Source organism: Sus scrofa, chromosome 6 (assembly GCF_000003025.6).
Source record: "Sus scrofa isolate TJ Tabasco breed Duroc chromosome 6, Sscrofa11.1, whole genome shotgun sequence".
In the NCBI taxonomy this organism is placed as follows: Eukaryota; Metazoa; Chordata; class Mammalia; order Artiodactyla; family Suidae; genus Sus; species Sus scrofa.
Window position 1 is genome coordinate 45,756,372 of NC_010448.4, and position 19,690 is coordinate 45,776,061.

At 40.0% G+C, this 19,690-nt stretch overlaps 1 protein-coding gene across 5 annotated transcripts in view; it reads left to right on the forward strand.

Annotated features, from left to right (window-relative positions):
- Nucleotides 1-18,800, forward strand: part of LOC106510528 (zinc finger protein 461) — a 31,332-nt gene extending 12,532 nt beyond the window's left edge. Inside the window, exons 4-5 of one of the 5 annotated variants that reach the window (XM_021097137.1) lie at nt 961-1,069; nt 1,375-2,290. In XM_021097137.1, coding sequence (XP_020952796.1) covers nt 961-1,069; nt 1,375-1,429 — 164 coding nt within the window. In that variant the 3' untranslated portion in view covers nt 1,430-2,290. Of the gene's footprint in view, nt 1-960; nt 1,070-1,374; nt 2,291-4,737; nt 7,071-18,768 lie in introns of those variants that run through there. The other 4 variants (XM_021097138.1, XM_021097135.1, XM_021097139.1 and 1 more) reach the window with 4 other exon arrangements.

The following is a 19,690-nucleotide window of genomic DNA, read 5'->3' on the forward strand; positions in this document are numbered from 1 at the left end:
CATCATACCCACTAGGGTGGCCACTATCAAAAAGCAAATTTAACAAGTATTGGTGAGGATGCTAAGGAGCCGAAGCCCTTGTGTTGGTGGGAGTGTAGCTACCATAGGAAAAATGTATCATGGTTCCTCAAAAAATTAAAAACAGAATTACCGTATCATCTGGCAATTCCACTTCTGGATATATGTCCCAAAGAATTAAAGCACCACCTCAAACAAATATTTGTGCACCCATGTCCTTTGCAGCATTATGGAAGCAACTTAGATTTCATCAACAGGTGAATGAACAAACAAAATGTGATTGTGTGTGTGTATGTGTGTGTGTGTACAGATAAACATATGAAGATTTTTCAGCCTTAGAAAGCAAGTAAATCCTGATACGTGCTACAACATGAATGAACATTGAGGATGTTATGCTAAGTGAAATAAGCCGGTTACACACCAAGAACACCCCAACAACAAATATTGAATGACTCCAGTAATATGAGGTATCTAGAGTAGTCAAATCTACAGAAACAGGAAGTAGAAGGTCATTGCTGGGAACTGGAGGAAGGAAACATGGGAGGGTGTTAATGAACATAGAGCTTCAGTTCTGCAGGGGGAGGAAGTTCTGGAGATGGGTTGCACAGCAATGTGGATACACTTAACACTACTGCACTATACAGTTAAGTGGATAAGATGGTAAATTTTATATGTATTTTACCGCAATTTAAATTTTTTTTTAAAGATAGAGATATAAATTTAAGACTTAGAAGTATATGATTGGTGTTTAAGCCAGACTACTATTTAGGAAAGATTGAGAGCTGGCCAGACCCTGAAATCTGGACATTCCGACATTTAGAGGTCAGAAGGTGGAGGGGTGCCGAGACCAGCTCAGCAGGTGAGGGCTGAAGCATGGGTGCTGTGAAACTTAAGAAAACGTTAACATAAAACAAGGCACAGAGACATTTTTCTTAATTAAAGGTGGGAACCAGGGGACTCAAGTCTCAGAGACCAAGAGCGCCACCTCAAGAAACCACACTGCTTTTATTGTGCTCTTTAGGATGACATCAAGTGAGGAGGAGGTGTGCAGGTACAGGATATGCTTTTTTTACTATTATTATTTTAAAAGTTCTTTTATTATTTTAAAAGTCACATAGCTGGTAGATGGTTAAGCTTTTACTCTGACCTTTAGGCATTTAACAATCATTAGCATTTGAGGAAGCTTGGCGTCAGCTGTCTATGCATGGCATCTAGAGAATCATCATTGTGCCTCCGAAAAGGGCATGCCTATCTGTGGCAACCCAGCGTGCCTAGGTTTGCACCTTGGTTCTCCTTGCTGGTGCATATTCTGCTAAGGACCACTCATGAGGTTCCTTGTTCTCTTATTTTTAACAGGACGTATCATGCTGTGCCAACTGCGTGCCAACCTGCACAGGTCTGGTGTGCCTAGACCAACGCATTATGTCCTCATTCAGCTGACCACGTGAATAACTTATGCCTTTAGGTCTTTGTTCTTAAGCTTAAACACCAGCACAGCGACTGTTTTTCAAGCAGGAATATGGGGTAAAGTAAAGCAGGACAAGATGGAGTTTTCAGCATAGAAAATAGAAGCAAAGAGGCTAAGAAAAGATTGTAGAAACATGTCTCCCCACAGAGGAGAATGCATTAAAGGGAACTGAATACAAGTAGTGAGGCAGGTTAACCAGGAGAATATGGTATACAGGAAGCAAAGGGGTTGATTAGTTGTATCGAATGCTGCTGATGAGTCAAGTAGTGTGGTGCCTGGCATCTGAGCACTGATTTTGTTTAAATAATTTTGTTAGTGACTTTAGCTAGAAATGTTTCAACAGAGTTGTGGGAGTTGAAATATTCACTGGAGTGGATTACAGAGAAAATGGCTAACATACATAGTCCTTTGATATAATACAGCGAAAGTACAGTCTTTCCAATAAATAGTGCTGATACTTATTGAAAAAGGTGAATCTTGATTTCTCCCTCACATAGGTGGGTTACAGATCTAAATATGAAAAGTAAAAGAGTAAAAGTTTCTAGAAGACAATATGGGTATATATTTATGACTTTGGAATTAGACTGTTTTAAATTAAGAATTTCTGTTTATCAAATATAGTATTAAGAGAGCAAAAGGGCCAGCCCCAGAGTAGAAGGTACTTACACTATGCATGTTGGTTATGTCCAGAATATGTTAAGAATTTCCACATATCAGAAAGAAAAATACCAGCCAGAAACTACCCAAATGTCCCTCAGCCGAAGGTTCCGGGTTCGATCCCTGCCCTTGCTCAGTGGGTTAAGGATCTGGCGTTGCTGTGAGCTGTGGTGTAGGCCGCAGATGCAGCTCGGATCCCGCATTGCTGTGGCTCTGACGTAGGCCAGTGGCTACAGCTCCGATTAGACCCCTAGCCTGGGAATCTCCATATGCCACCCGAGCAGCCCTAGAAAAGGCAAAAAGACAAAAAAAAAAAAAAAAAAGAATGTAAGAAGTAAAATATGTATACCATATCTGTACAATGGAATATAACTCAGCCATAAAAAAGGAATGAAGTGCTGATAAATGATACATTTTTGGACCTTGAAAACATTATACTGAGTGAGAACCAGACACAAAAAGTGACATATTATATGATTCCACTTGTATGAAATATCTAGATGAAGTCATAGAGACATAAAGTAGATTGTTGTAAGGGGCTGGAGGGAAGAGGAGAATAGAAAGTGACTGTGGGGAGTTCGCATTGTGGTGCAGTGGAAACAAACCTGACTAGTATCCATGAGGATGCGGGTTCAATCCCTGGCCTCGCTTAGTGGGTTAAGGATCTGGCATTGCTGTGAGTTGCAGTGTAGTTCGAAGACGTGGCTCGGATTGGGTGTTGCTGTGAGCTGTGGTGTAGGCCAGCAGCTGTAGCTCCAAATCCACCCCTAGCCTGGGAACTTCCATATGCCATGGGTGCACCCCCAAAAAAACCAAGGTGACTGTGAGAATGACGTTTCTTTCAGCATGATGAAAATGTTCTGGAATTGGTGATCTGATGGTGGCACAACGTTGGGAATGTACTGTAAGTTATTGAATTGTACAGTTCAAAATGGTTAAAATTGTGGATTTTATATGTATTTTATTGCCAAAAAATTTAATGAAAATGGACAAAATATCTGGATAGGCAGTTTGTTAAAGAAGATATCCAGCTGGCCAATAAACACATAAAAAAGCATTCGACCTCATCTGTCGTCAGGGAAATTGCAAATTAAACCACAATGCAGGAGTTCCCACTGTGGTGAAATGGAATTGGCAGCATCTCTGGAGCACTGGGACCTAGCTTTGATTCCTGGCCTGGCACAGTGGGTTAAGGATCCTGTGTTGCTGCAGCTGCAGCGTAGGTTGCGATTTGTGGCTCAGATCTGATCCCTGGCCCAGGAACTCCGTGTGCTGTGGGGTGGTCAAGAAAAAAAAAGCCCACAATGCAGTATTACAACACATTGCCAGGATGCCTAAATATAAGAAGATTGACAATAACAAGTAACGGTGGGGATATGAGAAACGGGAACTCTTCGAGTTTGATGGGATTGTAAATTAGGAAACTGTTGCATAGTGCCAACTAAAGCTGAACAAAAGCATATCCTCTGATAGAGTAATTTCACATCCAGTAGAAAGGAGTCCTATTTACACCAAAAGAAATGCGCCAGAATGTTCATAGCAGTACTAACTACAATAGCCAACAACTAGAAACAACCCAAATGACCATCTTTAGGAAAATGGAAAAATAAGCTCTATTAGAATAGAATTTTTATACAGCTGTTGGTCTCAAACTTTTTCTTCGGAAATACCTTCTGGAAAGCTCTATGATAGGAAAGACTTTGGAATGTCCTAGTTGTTAAAAGGAGGTTAATGATGTTTTAGCACAATGAATAAAAGAGAAACGGACTCAAGATTAGGTTGTATTAGCAACCAGAGGCCTTAAGGCCTTGTGGTAAAGAGTTGAATTTTCTATTAGTTTGGTTATAGGTCTGGCTGCATGTGACAGAGAGCCCAAAATAATTGTAGTTTAAACTATGTAGAGGGTTAGTTTTCTCTTGCATTAAAGTCCAGGATGGAGTGACAGCTCTGTTCTGCAAAACCATCATGTGACAAAATCAAATGCATGTGGCAGCTGTCTTTGCTGAGGAAGCAGGAGAATAACAGATACAGGGTGTGGGCCACTTGACTCAAGAAAGTTCTTAGAAGCTACTGCACAATACTTCTGTATTTCTTTGGGCAGAATACAGTTACATGGCATATTTTGCTGCAAAGTATCCTGTGAAATTCAAGGTTTGTATTGGGCAACCTATTCTCAACTGAAAACAAGGGCTCAATCATTGTATAAAAGGGGAATAACAGATATTTGGGGACAACAAGCAAATATCACATAATCCTTGGGCCTGGTGGAGAGTGTTAAACATACAGACTCTTGTAGATGCTGATTCAGTTGATTTACAATGTTTTGTAAACATCCGTAATTGGAAAAACTCTCAAGGTGATTCTGAAGTAGATCAAAATGTCAAAACCTGTTAATTAACTTCCTCATCTCTGTCATGAGCTTTCATTTCTTTGCATTCTCCTCACCCTTCTTTCATTGAATTGCATGATGATATTTACGAGCTTCCCAAGTCTTTCATTTCTCATGTGAATTATTTTCAATTATCTCTCTTTTCTACCATGGATATTTCTCTTGGAACACAAAAATAGCAATTAAAATGTTTCTTATCTTTCAGACTTGGTGTCCAAGTGTGAGCCCAAGAAGTTGTCTCCAAAAAGAGACATTTTTGAGACAGAATCATCCCATTGGGCTATCATAGAATCATTCAAAAGCCATAATCCTGATAAATCCATTTTTAGAGACATTTGGGAATGCAAAAGTCAATGTGAGAGACAACTGGGAAAACAGGAGGGCTATTTCAGGCGATTCATTGTCAACCATGAACACATGCACATTTTTAGCCAACACGTTTTGTTCACTCAGGAATTTTATAATAGACAGAAAATCTTTGAATGTAAAAAATGCAGAAAGAACTTAAGTTACCATGTATTTTTTAATCCTCACAAAAGAACTCATTCTAAAGAGGAACCTTCTGAATGTAAGGAATGTGCAGAAACTGTTGCTACATTGTACTTTCGTAAACAACAGGGAATTCAAGGTAATAACAAGTGCAGTGAATGTAAGGAATGTTGGAAGGCCTTTCTTCATTGCTCACGACTTAAACAACATTTGAGAATTCATAATGGTGAAGAATGTTATGAGTGTAAAGAATGTGGGAAGGCCTTTAATTATGGCTCAAAGCTTATTCAATATCAGAGAATAGACACTGGTGAGAAACCCAATGAATGTAAGGAATCCGGGAAGGCCTTTATGCAACTATCACAACTTACTCAACATCAGAGATTTTATACTGGTGAAAAACCCTATGTGTGTAAGCAATGTGGGAAGGCTTTTATTTGTGGCTTTCAACTTACTGAACATCTGCAGCTCCATACTGGTGAGAAACCCTACGAATGTAAAGAATGTGGGAAGACTTTCAGGCATCAGTCACCCCTTACCATACATCAGAGAATCCATACTCATGAAAAACCCTATGAGTGTAAAGAGTGTGGGAAGGCCTTTAGTTATGGCTCAGAACTTATTCTGCATGAGAGAATTCATACTGGTGAGAAACCGTATGAATGTAAGGAATGTCGGAAGGCCTTCAGGCAGCGATCACAACTTACTCAACATCAGAGACTTCATACTGGTGAAAAACCCTATGAATGTAGGCAATGTGGGAAAGCTTTTATTCGTGGTTTTCAACTTACTGAACATCTGCGACTCCATACTGGTGAGAAACCCTACGAATGTAAAGAATGTGATAAAACTTTCAGGCATCGATCACACCTCACAATACATCAGAGAATTCATACTGGTGAGAAACCCTACGAATGTAGAGAATGTGGAAAGGCCTTTAGCTATCACTCAAGCTTCTCTCACCATCAGAAAATTCATTCTGGCAAAAAACCTTATGAATGTAATGAATGCGGGAAGGCCTTCTGTGATAGCTTACAGCTTAATCTGCATAGGAGGATTCATACTGGTGAGAAACCCTACAAGTGTAAAGAATGTGGGAAGACTTTTAGACAGTGCTCACACCTCAAAAGACATCAGAGGATTCATACTGGTGAGAAACCTCATGAATGTATGAGATGTGGGAAGGCCTTTCGACTTCATTCACACCTTATTCAACATCAGAGAATTCATACTGGTGAGAAGCCCTATGAATGTAAGGAATGTGGGAAGGCCTTTAGCTATCATTCAAGCTTCTCACACCATCAGAGAATTCATTCTGGGAAGAAATCATATGAAAGTGGGAAAGCCATTGATCATGGCTTACAGTGGAATCTACATCAGACAGCTTCATACTGTTGAGATGTCAGTAAGGTTTCCTCTCCCCCCCATCCTAGTCTAGTATCATGAAATTATTTTTGGAGATAAACATTTTCTTTTTTTCTTTAAGGAAAATGTTGGTAAAATACGGGGTTTCATTCGTATTGATTTATTTTAGTAATTCTTGAAATCTTTTCTCCCCCTCAAGGGAAAAAATGGAAAAGTTATTAAAAGGAAAAAAAAAAATGCTCTGGTTTCACTGCTGCTTCTGAGTTATCGTAATGATCAGTATTGGAAGTAAATTTTGTAAAACTGTATGTTTTCACTGAAACCAGTAAAGTGGGGCAGAAATAAAATGAAAACAATTTCTTCCTCTCCCACAAATCTCTGAGATACCAATATGTGTGTGTTGCTTTTTTTCTGCCTGCTTAAACATATCTGCACATGTGAAGGGTTTATTCCATGTGTGTGAAAGGTTTTACGTCCTGTAGTGACATATTGCATGGTAATTTGCCCTTTTCACTTAAATAATCATGGACATTTACCCAGGTCAATACATACAGATCTGACTCATTCTTTTTAAACATTCAGAATATTTCTAGTATGGGATGTATGTCAGTGTTTTGAGCCATCTCTTACTGTAGACATTCAAACTGTTTCTACTTTTTTCACCAGAAATGATTATGCAGTAAACATTTGTACATTGTCATTCTTATATTTCTATTAGTAGATTCCCAGCTGTGAGAGTATATGTTTTAACGTTACATTAATTTTGTAATGGAAAAATTAAGAAAAATAAGCACACAGTATAAAATTCAAAAAGTATCCAGAAGGTAATAAAATTAAATCTTCTCTAATATCTAGTCCTGTAGCCACCTGCTTTCCCTACACAGGGGTAACCACTGCTGTCACTTCTGTATTCTTCCAGGAATTAAATGTTTAAAGTTCTTTTTATTTTATTTTATTTTTTGCCTTTTTGCCATTTCTTAGGCCGCTCCCTCGGCATATGGAGGTTCTCAAGCTAGGGGTCCAATTGGAGCTGCAGCCATCGGCCTATGCCAGAGCCACAGCAACGCGGGATCCGAGCCGCATCTGCAACCTACACCACAGCTCATGGCAACGCCAGATCCTTAACCCACTGAGCAAGGGCAGTGACCGAACCCGCAACCTCATGGTTCCTACTTGGATTCGTTAACCACTGGGTCACGACGGGAACTCCTATTTAAAGTTCTTTAGACAAAAGTAGATTAATCATAATCCATGATTTATGATATTCTCATCAGCCCACATGTAGTCTTAATTTATTTTAATGGAGTGATTTACAACATTGTACCAACTAATATTTTTCTGCTCCAAATCCTTCATTGTCTGCTCTGCAATATTGAAATGCTACTCTAGTAGCAGGTCCTGGCTGATGTGCAAATAGTTCTTTCACTTGAGCCATATGATCTGAAATACAGTTGACCCTTGATTAATGTGGAGTTCAGGGGGCACTGCCCCCACCCTGAACAGTTGAAAATCTGTATAAAACTTAACTACTAATAACCTATTGTCGATTGGTAACCTCACGGATAATGCAAACAATTAGCACAGATTTTAAGTATTATGTGTATTATATATTGCATTCTTACAGTGAAGTAAGCTAGAAAAAAGCAAATGTTACTAAGAAAGTCCTAAGGAAGATAAAATACATTTATAGGATGATATTTATCAATACCATATTTAATCATCTATCTACAAATGAATCTTCTGTCAGTACCCACATCAATACTGTCTTAACAAAACATTGCAGCTGTTATTGCATATTATTGACACTGGACATCAAGAATGAACAGATAGGGAATCACCACTGTGGCTCAGCAGAAACGAATCCTACTAGTATCCATGAGTATGTGGGTTTGATCCCTGCCTGGCCTTGCTCAGTGGGTCAGAGATCTGGAGTTGCCGTGAGCTGTGGTTTAGGTCACAGACATGGCTCAGATCTGACATTGCTGTGGCTGTGGCACAGGCCAGAAGCTGTAGCTCCGACTCAACCCCTAGCCTGGAAACTTCCATGTGCCTCAGGTGCAGCCCTAAAAATCAAAACAAACAGATAATATGAAAAATTCATCTTTATTTACAGGTATAATGATCCATGCATTGATAATAAAGAAGCAATATGATCATGTCATGGTAGAGTATGCTATACACTAATGAGTGAATTGTTTATTTTTTATTTATTTATTTTTGTCTTTTTAGGGCTGCACCCAACCGCATATGGAGGTTTCCAAGCTAGGGGTCAAATGGGAGCTATAGCTGCCGGCCTATGTCACAGCCACAACAGCCACATGGGATCTGAGCCACGTCTGCAATCTACACCACAGCTCGTGGCAATGTTGGATCTTAGACCACTGATCAAACCTGCTTCCTCATGGATGCTAGTCAGATTTGTTTCTGCTGAGCCACGATGGGAACTCCCTGAATGAATTGTTATAAAAATTTTATAACATGCAGTTAATAGTCATATTCACAATACAGAATTGGAAACATTGTTTTTTTTTTTGGCCATTTCTTGGGCTGCTCCCGAGGCATATGGAGGTTCCCAGGCTAGGGGTTCAATCAGAGCGGTAGCCGCCAGGCTACACCAGAGCCACAGCAATGCCAGATCCAAGCCATGTCTGTGACCTACACCACAGCCCACAGCAACGCCAGATCCTTAACCCACTGAACAAGGCCAGGGATCAAACCTGCAACCTCATGGTTCCTAGTTGGGTTCGTTAACCACTAAGCCATGACGGGAACTCCTTGATTCTTTAAAACAAAAAAACAAAAACATTCTCCTGTAACTATAGGCTGATAACATAGTTTCTCCAGTTATGAGACAGAGGAGGCAGGTGATATGGTAATGTAATTCTTTGAAAAACAGGAAGAATAGTAACAGTTTTAAATATCACTCACCTTATGATTATGTAAGGCTAGGCTATCAACTTTAATACAAGTCTTGCACACGATGAATACTTAGGTGATTGATGATGACACAAAATTGTTTTATACAGTTCTTGCTGAATAGTTACTAGGTTTTCACAGGAAGAGGCACATGCACAAAAGATGTTTATTAATGGTACAGTATTATGATTATTTATTAGTTATTAAGGGGGAATGGATCATCATAAAGGTGTTCAAGTTGAGTAGGCTGAGGAGGAAAAAGAGGGTTTGGTCTTGCTGGTCTCAAGGGTGGCAGAGGCAGATGAAGTGGAGGAGGTGGAAGGGGAAGGAAAGGCAGGTATGCTTTCTGTAACTTACAGAAATACACCAGAATTTCTGTCCGAGTTGCTTTTTCATTTCTTTTTAACTGTGTCTTTATGGTACAAATCCTTCCACCATTTGCTGTACTTTCAATGCTTTTATCATTGAAGGGTCAATGCCATAGAAGTCAAAAGCAATCTCAGTCAGAACCCTCACCAGAGTTCCTGTTGTGGCCCAGAGGAAACGAATCTGGAATCTGACTAGTATCCATGAGGATGCATGTTGGATCCCTGGCCTTGCTCTGTGGGTTAAGGATCTGGTGTTGCCGTGAGCTGCAGTGTAGGTCGCAGACACAGCTCAGATCTGACGTTGCTGTAGCTGTGGCGTAGGCTGGTGGCTACAGCTCTGTTTTGATCCCTAGCCTGGGAACCTCCATATGCTGTGGGTGTGGCCCTAAAAAGACCAAAAAAAAGCAAAAACCAGAACCCTTTTACCAGTTGTCTAATGCTAATTTGTTTTCTGGACCTTCTGTCTTTTTCCTCATTGTCTGGCATTGGGTTTGGTTTGGAAACACTCATGTCCATTAACTTATCCTCTGCTAAGTCTCTGGTGTGCTCTCTATTAGCTCTTGAATTTCTCCAATATTCATATCTTGAAATCCTTCACCTTCCACTCTTTTTTCTTTTTTTTAACCACATCCACAACTTCATGACTTCCTTGATTTGCTCCATCAAAAATCCTATGAAGTAATGCACATCTGGACACGGTTTTCTCCAGCAGGAATTTATTGTTACGGCCTTGATGTTCTTCACAAATTTTTTATCTTTAGTGGTATAACCACTCCAGATTTGCACAATGTTCTCTCTCTCTTGAGGTTTTCTTCTGTAGGCTTGACAGTCCTGTCTATAGGGTACAGTATGGAATGAGAAAGGTCCTATGACTCCTTGTTCTAGAGGATGAATTAGAAATGTGTTTCGGGGAGTTCCCGTCGTGGCGCAGTGGTTAACGAATCCGACTAGGAACCATGAGTTGCGGGTTCGGTCCCTGCCCTTGCTCAGTGGGTTAACGATCCGGCGTTGCCGTGAGCTGTGCTGTAGGTTGCAGACGCGGCTCGGATCCCGCGTTGCTGTGGCTCTGGTGTAGGCCGGTGGCGACAGCTCCGATTCAACCCCTAGCCTGGGAACCTCCATATGCCGCGGGAGCGGCCCAAGAAATAGCAACAACAACAACAACAAAAGAAAAAAAAAAAAAAAAAAAAAAAAAGAAATGTGTTTCGGGCCAAGTAGAGCACTTCGATGCCTTCGTTGTTGAACTCATGGGGTTCTGAGTAACCAAGGAAATTGTCCAATGCCAAAAGAACTTCAAAGACAGCCCCTAGGCGTTCCCATTCTGGCTCAGTGGGTTAAGAACCAGACTAATATCCATGAGGATTTGGGTTCAATCCTTGGCCTTGCTCAGTGGGTTAAGGATCCAGCATTGCTGCACACTGTGCTGTAGATTGTGGATGGGGCTGGGATCTGGCTGTGCCATGGCTGTGGCATAGGCTGGCAGCTGCAGCTCCGAGTCGACCCCTAACCTGGGAACTTCCATATGCCCCAGGAGCGGCCCTAAAAAGAAAAAAAAAAAGATACTTCCTGACTTTCCTGACTTCCAAGACAGAGCATTGATGGAACCAATCCATAAAAATGTTCTTTTTATCTAGGTCTTCTTGTTGTACAACCAAAAACTGGCAGCTGGTGTTTATTTCTCCCCTTCAGTGCTTGGGGATTAGCAGATTTATAGGTAAGGGCTGTCCTGCATGAAACAATACAGTTAGTCTCTTCCTTCCTGCCCTAAATCCAGATGCTCCATCCTCAACTTTGCTAATAAATATCCTTTACGGCATTTTTTTTTTTTTTTTTTTTTTTTATAGAATGGGGCAGTTGTGTCTGCGTTAAAAACCTGTTCAGGCAGATATCCTTTCTCCTTTTTTTTTTTGCTTTCCTGCAGCATATGGAGTTCTTGGGCTAGGGATCAGATCTGAGCTACAGTTGTAACCTAAGCTGCTGCTGCAAGCAACACCAGATCCTTAACCCACTGCACAGGGCCAGGGATCAAACCTGCATCCCAGCATTCCCAAGATGCTGCGGATCCCATTGTGCCACAGCAGGAAATCCTCTCCTTAATGCTTTTTAAAATGCTGGCTAGAAACTTTTCTGTTGACTTAGAATAGACTTTATCCTGTTATCTTGCCTTTTTTTTTTTTTTTTTTTTGTCTTTTTTCTATTTCTTTGGGCTGTTCCCACGGCATATGGAGGTTCCCAGGCTAGGGATCAGATAGGAGCTGCAGCCCTCGGCCCACGCCAGAGCCACAGCAACGCGGGATCCGAGCTGCGTCTGCAACCTACACCACAGCTCAGGGCAACGCCAGATCGTTAACCCACTGAGCAAGGGCAGGGACTGAACCCGCAACCTCATGGTTCCTAGTCGGATTCGTTAACCACTGCGCCACGACGGGAACTTCTATCTTGCCATTTTTAAAGGCCAAAACTTTTTCTAAAATTATTAGACCATCTTTTGCTAACATTAAATTTTCCAGTTTTAGATTGTTTACCTTTTTTTGTTTTAAATTATCATATAGTGACTTTGCTTTTTCTTAAATCATGTGAGTTTATAGGTGTGACTCTTATGGCAATCCTGCAGTGTCATAAAAGCTGCACTTTTAATACAAGATAAAATGGTATTTTGCAAAAGTCTGAGGCGTTTATGCTTCCTGGTATGGCTGCAGCAGTAGATTAAAAAATATTTAAATTGAATTATAATTGATTTACAATATTATATTAATTTTAGGTGTACAGCGTAGTGCCTTTATTCTTATAAATTATTATTTCATATAAAGTTATTAATAATAATGGCTATGGTCCTGTGCTACACTATATCTTTGAAGCTTATTTATTTTATGCATAGCAATTTGTACCTCTTTTTTGTTTCTTTTTAGGGCCACACTTGCGCATATGCAAGTTCCCAGGCTAGGGGTCCAATTGGAGCTGCAGCTGCTGGCCTACACCACAACCTTAGCAATGCTGCCAGATCTGAGCCACATCTGTGACCTATACCGGAGCTCACTGCAATGCTGGATCCTTAACACACTGAGTGAGGCCAGGGATGGAACCTGCATCCTCATGGATGCTAGTTGGGTTTGTAACCCGCCGGGCTACAATAGCAACTCCCAGTAATTTGTACCTCTTAATCCCCTAATTCTATCTTGCCTACCCTGGCTTCTCACTTCCCTCTCCTCAGTGGTTTCCACTAGTTTGTTTATGTCTATATGTTTCTTTCTGTTTTGTTATATACATTCATTTTATTTTTTAGATTCCACATATAAGTGATAATATATAGTATTTGTCTTTGTCTGACTTACTTCACTAAACAGTACTTTCACTTTGTTGCAAATGGCAGGATTTCATTCCTTTTATGGCTGGGTAATATTTCAGTGTGTGTGTGTGTGTGTGTGTGTGTGTGTGTGTGTGTGTGTGTGTGTGTGTGTGTGTCTCTACCACATCTTCTTTATCCAGTCATCTGTTGATGGACACTTCAGTTGCTTTCATATCTTGGCTATTGTAAATAATGCTGTTGTGAAGATTGGGATTTGTGTATCTTTTCAAATTACTGTTTTCACTTTTTTCAGATATATATCTAGGAGTGGAATTGCTGGATCTATGGTAATTCTATTTTTAGTTTTTTTTGGGGGGGTTGGTTTTTTGTTTTTTGTTTTTGCTTTTTATGGCTGCACCCACGGCATACGGAGGTTCCCAGGCTAGGGGTCCAAGCAGAGCTAAAGTTGCCGGCCTATACCACAGCCACAGCAACGCCAGATCCAAGCCACGTCTGTCACGTCTGTCACGGCAACGCTGGATCCTTAACCCACTAAACGAGGCCAGGGATCGAACCCAAAACCTCATGATTCCTAGTAGGATTTGTTTCTGCTGCTCCACCACAGGAACTCTCCTATTTTTAGGTTTTTTTTGTGTGTGTCTTTTTTGTCCTTTTTAGGGCCACACCCACGGCATATGGAGGTTCCCAGGCTAGGGATCTAATTGGAGCTATAGTCACCGGCCTATGACAGAGCCACAGCAACGCAGGATCCGAGCCACATCTTCGACCCACACCACAGCTTAAGGCAACGCCGGATCCTTAAACCCACTGAGCGAGGCCAGGGATCGAACCTCATGGTTCCTAGTCAGATTCGTTTCCTCTGTGCTACCACGGGAACTCCTCTATTTTTACGTTTTGGTTTTTTTTTTTTAGCAATTTCCAAAGTGTTTTCCATAGTGGCTGGTCCAATTTACATTCCCACTAACAGTGTACTGGGGTACTATTTTCTCTATACCCTCACCAACATTTGTTATTTGTGGCGTTTTTGCTGACAGCCATTCTGACAGCTGGGATGATACTGCATTGTGGTTTTGTTTGGATGTCTGTGATGATTAATGATGTTAAATAGAGTCTTTGCATGTTCCTGTTGACCATCCATATGTCTTTGGAAAAATGTCTATTCAGGTCTTCTGACCATTTTTTAATTGGGCTGTTTGTTGTATTGAGTAATATGAACTATTTATGTATACTTGGATATTAATCCCATATCAATCCTATCATTTGTGAATATTTTCTCAATGGTTTCCTTTGCTGTGCAAAAGCTTTTAAGTTTAATTAGGCCCTATTTGTTTAATTTTGCTTATGTGTCCTTTGCCTTAGAGGCTAGATCTAAAAAAAATATTGCTATGATTTATGTCAAAGAGTGTCCTACATATCTTTTCTTCTAGGAGTATTATGGTTTCAGGTCTTACTTTAGGTCTTTAATCCATTTTGAGTTTATTTTATTTTATTTTATTTTTGTCTTTTTGCCATTTCTTGGGCCACTCCTGCAGCATATGGAGATTCTCAGGCTAGGGGTCTAATCGGACCTGTAGCCACCAGCCTACACCACAGACACAGCAACACGGGATCCGAGCCGCGTCTGCAACCTACACCACAGCTCATGGCAACACCAGATCCTTAACGCACTGAGCGAGGCCAGGGATCGAACACGCAACCTCATGGTTCCTAGTCGGATTCGTTAACCACTGAGCCCACGACGGGAACTCCGAGTTTATTTTTGTATGTGGTGTGAGAAAATGTTCTCATTTCATTTTTTAATGTGTAGTAATCCGGTTTTCCAAGCACCCCTTATTGAAGACACTGTCTTCCCCATTGTATATTCTTGCTTTCTCTGACATAGATTAATTGACTTTAAGTGTGTGGGTTTATTTCTGGACCCTCTGCTCTCTTCTGTTCATTTGTGTGTCTGTTTTTGTGCTAGTACCATAACGTTTTCATTACTGAAGATTTGTAGAATAGTCTGACATCCAGGAACGTAATACCCAGCGTTTCATTTTTCTCAACATTGCTTTGGCTATTTGTGGCCTTTTTGTTTCCATATAAATTTTAGGATTTTATTTGTTGTAGTTCTGTGAAAAAAAATGTCATGAGTATTTTGATAGGGATTGCATTAATTCTGTAGATTTTCTTGGTAGTGTGGATATTTTGACAATTCTTCCAGTCCATGAACATGGGATATCTTTTCATTTATCTGATTAATATTTAATTTCCTTCATCAGTGTCTTATAGTTTTCAAAGTGTAAGTCATTGACCTCCTTGGTTAAGCTTATTCTTAGTTATTTTATTCTTTTTGATATAATTTTATTTTATTATTATCATTTTTTATGGCCGCACCCAGGGCATATGGAATTTTCTGGGCCAGGGATTGAATCTGAGCCACAGTTGCAACCTATGTCACAGCTGCAGCAACAATGGATCCTTAACCCACTTTGCTTGGCTGGGGGTCGAACCCACAACTCTGCAGTGACCCAAGCCACTGCAGTCAGATTCTTAACCCACTGCACCACAGCAGAAACTCCCTTGATGTTTTAAACAAAATTTTTAAATGAATTTTAAATGAATTTTTTTTCTTGATTTCTCTTTCTGATAGTTCATTATTAGTGTATGCAAATATGCAACATATTTCTGTATAATAATCTTTTATCCTACAATTTTGCTAAATTCATTTATTCTAGTTTTTTTTTTTTATTTGGTAGAGTCTTTAGGGTTTTCTACATAAAGTATCATGTCACATGCAAATAGTGACAATTTTACTTCTTTTCCAATTTGAATGTCGTTTATTTCTTTTTCTTGTCTGATTGGTCTTCCAATACTATGTTAAATAGAAGTGGCAAGTGTGGGCATCCTTGTCTTATCGCTGATCTTAGAAGTGTTTTTAGCTTTTCACCATTGAGTATGATGTTAGCTATGGGCTTATCATATATGGCCTTTATTATGTTGAGGTATGTTCCCATTATACCCATTTTGTCAAGAGTTTTTATTACACATGGATGTTGAATTTTGTCAAATGCTTTTTCTGCATCTATTGAGATGATCATGTGGTTTTTATCCTTTATTTATGTGGTGTTTTACATTGATTTGTGGATACTGAACCACTACTGAAATAAATCCCATTTGATCATGGTGTGTGATGTTTGTTACATATTGCTGAATTTGGTTTACCAAATTTTTTTTTTTTTTTTTTTTTTTTTTTTGTTGTCTTTTTGCTATTTCTTGGGCCGCTCCAACGGCATATGGAGGTTCCCAGGCTAGGGGTCCAGTCGGAGCTGTAGCCTCTGGCCTACACCAGAGCCACAGCAACTTGGGATCCGAGCCACGTCTGCGACGCACACCACAGCTCATGGCAACGCCAGATCGTTAACCCACTGAGCAAGGGCAGGGACCGAACCTACAACCTCATGGTTCCTAGTCGGATTCGTTAACCACTGCGCCACGATGGGAACTCCAAAATTTTTTTTTCTATAAACTTGATTTAAAAAATTTTTTTAGGGCTGCACCTGCCGCATATGGACATTCTCATGCTAGGGGTCTAATTGGAGCTGCAGCCACCAGCCTACACCACAGCCACAGCAAGGCCAGATCCACACCGTGTCTGTGACCTGTACCATAGCTTACCTCAGTGCTGGATCTTTAACCCACTGAGAGAGGCCAGGGATCAAACCAGCATTCTCCTGGATATTAGTTGGGTTTGTTACTGTGGAGCCACAGCAGGAACTCCCGGCTTATCAATATTCTGTTGAGGATTTTTTTCATCTATGTTTATCAAAGATATTGGTCTATAGTGTTCTTTTTCTGTGGTGTCTTTGGTTTTGGTATCAGGGTAATGATGGCCTCATAGAATGAATTTGGCAGTGTTCCCTGCTCTTTTTTTGGAATCATTTGAGAAAAAACTAGGTATTAGCTCTTCTTTGTATTTTGGTAGTATTCTGTGAAGCTGTCTGGTCCCGGTCTTTTGATTTTGGGGAGTTTTTTGATTACTGATTCAATGTCACTACTCGTGATTGGTCTGTTAAGATTATCTATTTCTGGAGTTCCCATGTGGCACAGTGGGTTAAGAACCTGATGTAGTCTCCGTGAGGATGTGGGTTTGATCCCTGGCCTTGCTCAGTGGGTTAAGTATCTGTTATTGACACAAGCTCTGGCTTAGGTTGGAGATGCAGCTCAGATCTGGTGTTGCTGTGACTGTGGTGTAGGCCTCATTTGCAGCTCTGATTCAACTCCTAGCCTGGGAACTTGCATATGCTCAGGTGCAGCCATAAAAAGAAAAAAGATTATCTGTATCTGGAGTTTGCTTGTGGCACAGCAGGTTAAGGATCCAGTACTGTCGTTGGAGCAGCTTGGGGCACTGTGTGCCATGGGTTTGAACCCTGGTTTGTATCACTATGAACCTCTTTCTTAGCACTGCTTTTGGATACCATAAATCTTGGAAAGTTGAGTTTTGATTTTCATTTGTCTCAAGGTATTCTCTGATTTCCTCTTTGGGAAAAAGTTTGAGTGCTCACTTCACTCTCCTTCCTCCATGTAGAGTGTATATCTTTCCACGCTTCACTGTACAGGCTTGGGGAAGGGGTAGTGCAGGTAGTGTGAAATTGTCTTTTTTTATCCTCTTCAATGTATCTTTCAATGCTGTGCTTCACCCAAATGCTGTAGTATCTCACTTGGACTTATTAGCTCATATGAAGGTATTTTCATGTGTGGATGGTTGTTCAAATTGATATTTCTATGAGAGGACAAGAGCTGGAAACTCCTATTCCACCATCTTACAGATGTTACTACTTCAGTTCATTATTTTTGGTATGTATACAGTTCTTTGATTTTTTTCACATGCATGTTTTTATACTTATGACCGCATGCAGTATGCAAAACAATTATAACACCTCAAGGAATTCTTTCTATTGAGACTCTACCCCACCCTTAATTCCTGGCAACCATTGATATATTCTGGGTCCCTATATTTTTATCTTTTGTAGAATGTATTATTGTTATTATTATTATTACTATTATTGCTTTTTTAGGGCTGTACCCATGGCATATGGAGGTTTCCAGGCTAGGGGTTGAATTGGAGTTGTAGCTGCTGGCCTACACCACAGCCACAGCAAAGCAAGATCTGAGCTGCGTCTGCGACCTACACCACAGCTCATGGCAATGCTGGATCCTTAACCCACTGAGCAAAGGCAGGGATCGAAACTGCGTCCTCATGGATGCTAGTTCATTAACTGCTGAGCCATGATAGGAATTCATTAACTGCTGAGCCATGATAGGAATTCCTAGAATGTCTTATAAACATCATACAGTATGTAGCTTTTTGAGACCACTTTCATCCATAATGTTGCATGTGTCAGTAATTATTTTTAGAGTAGTATTCCATTGTGAGGATGTACCATGTTTTGTCCATTTATCCACTGAAGAACATTTGGGCTGTTTCCAGTTTTTAGTGATTATAAATAATAATACTACAGACATTCATGAATAGGTTTTTGTATGAACATAAGTTTTCATTTCTCTAGGCTAAATATAAGTGGAATTGCTGGGTCATATGGGAAGTATATGTTCAACTTTTTAAGAAACTGTCAAATTGTTTTTCGGAGTGGCTTTATCACTTTGCATTTCCTAGGGCTTTGAAAAGCTCCAGATTATAAACTGATGAATGTCTCAAATGAATGAATGTTAGAAACCAGTATTGGTGTCTGTGTATTGCTGTTGCATATTACTCACAAGGCAGGGTATGACAAGTCTGGCTCTACTGCAGCACCACAGATTGAGTGAAGAGATTCAGGCATTACTTGGCAAGCAAGCAAGCAAGCAAGCAAGCAAGCAAGAAAGCAAGAAAAGAAAAGAAAAGAAAGAAAGAAAGAAAGAAAGAAAGAAAGGAAGGAAGGAAGGAAGGAAGGAAGGAAGGAAGGAAGGAAGAAAGAAAGAAAGAAAGAAAGAAAGAAAGAAAGAAAGAAAGAAAGAAAGAAAGAAAGAAAGAAAGAAAGAAAAGAAAAGAAAGAAAAGAAAAAAGAAAGAAAAAGAAAACTAGGTCCAATAGTTTTTATCTTGGTATGAAACAGGATTGGACTTCATTCCATATTCCTGTACAAAGACTTATTTTGAAGAAATTTAAAAAGTCCTTTTCATTAATTTTTATAGTTACTTATTTTGTGAATTGATAAGCATATGAAATGAGGACTTTTCATCTAACTGATCTTTTGGTCAATGAAGTTTGTACAGCTCTGAGGAGTGGACATGGTTTAGGAATCCAAACACATTTATTCCTAAATATATAAACAGGATAGGCATTGATTTGCAGATTGATATTTTGTAGACCTAACTTCAAGTTCTAAGATTAAAGAGTTGAGATGTGCAAAGATTTCATCAGTTCAAAAGGACAGATAAGACTCCTCAGAGTATATCCATGTAATGTTTTCATGTAAAAACAAAGGATGTGGCTTACCAAGAGAAAGGGTAGGTAAAAATTTGGGGGACAGGGGTGTCCGAGAATCATCCAGTTGCAAGCTCCCACTGTTCTTATTCACATAGAGCCTGTACCCTGTCTCCAGACTGAACCACTAAGATTTGTATAAATCTTGGCTCTGGGAAAGCTCAAAGAAGTTCTCCACAAGGCCTTTTATGCCCCTCTGATCACTAGTCACATAGTTAAGTTGGGCTATCTAATCATTTATATGAGT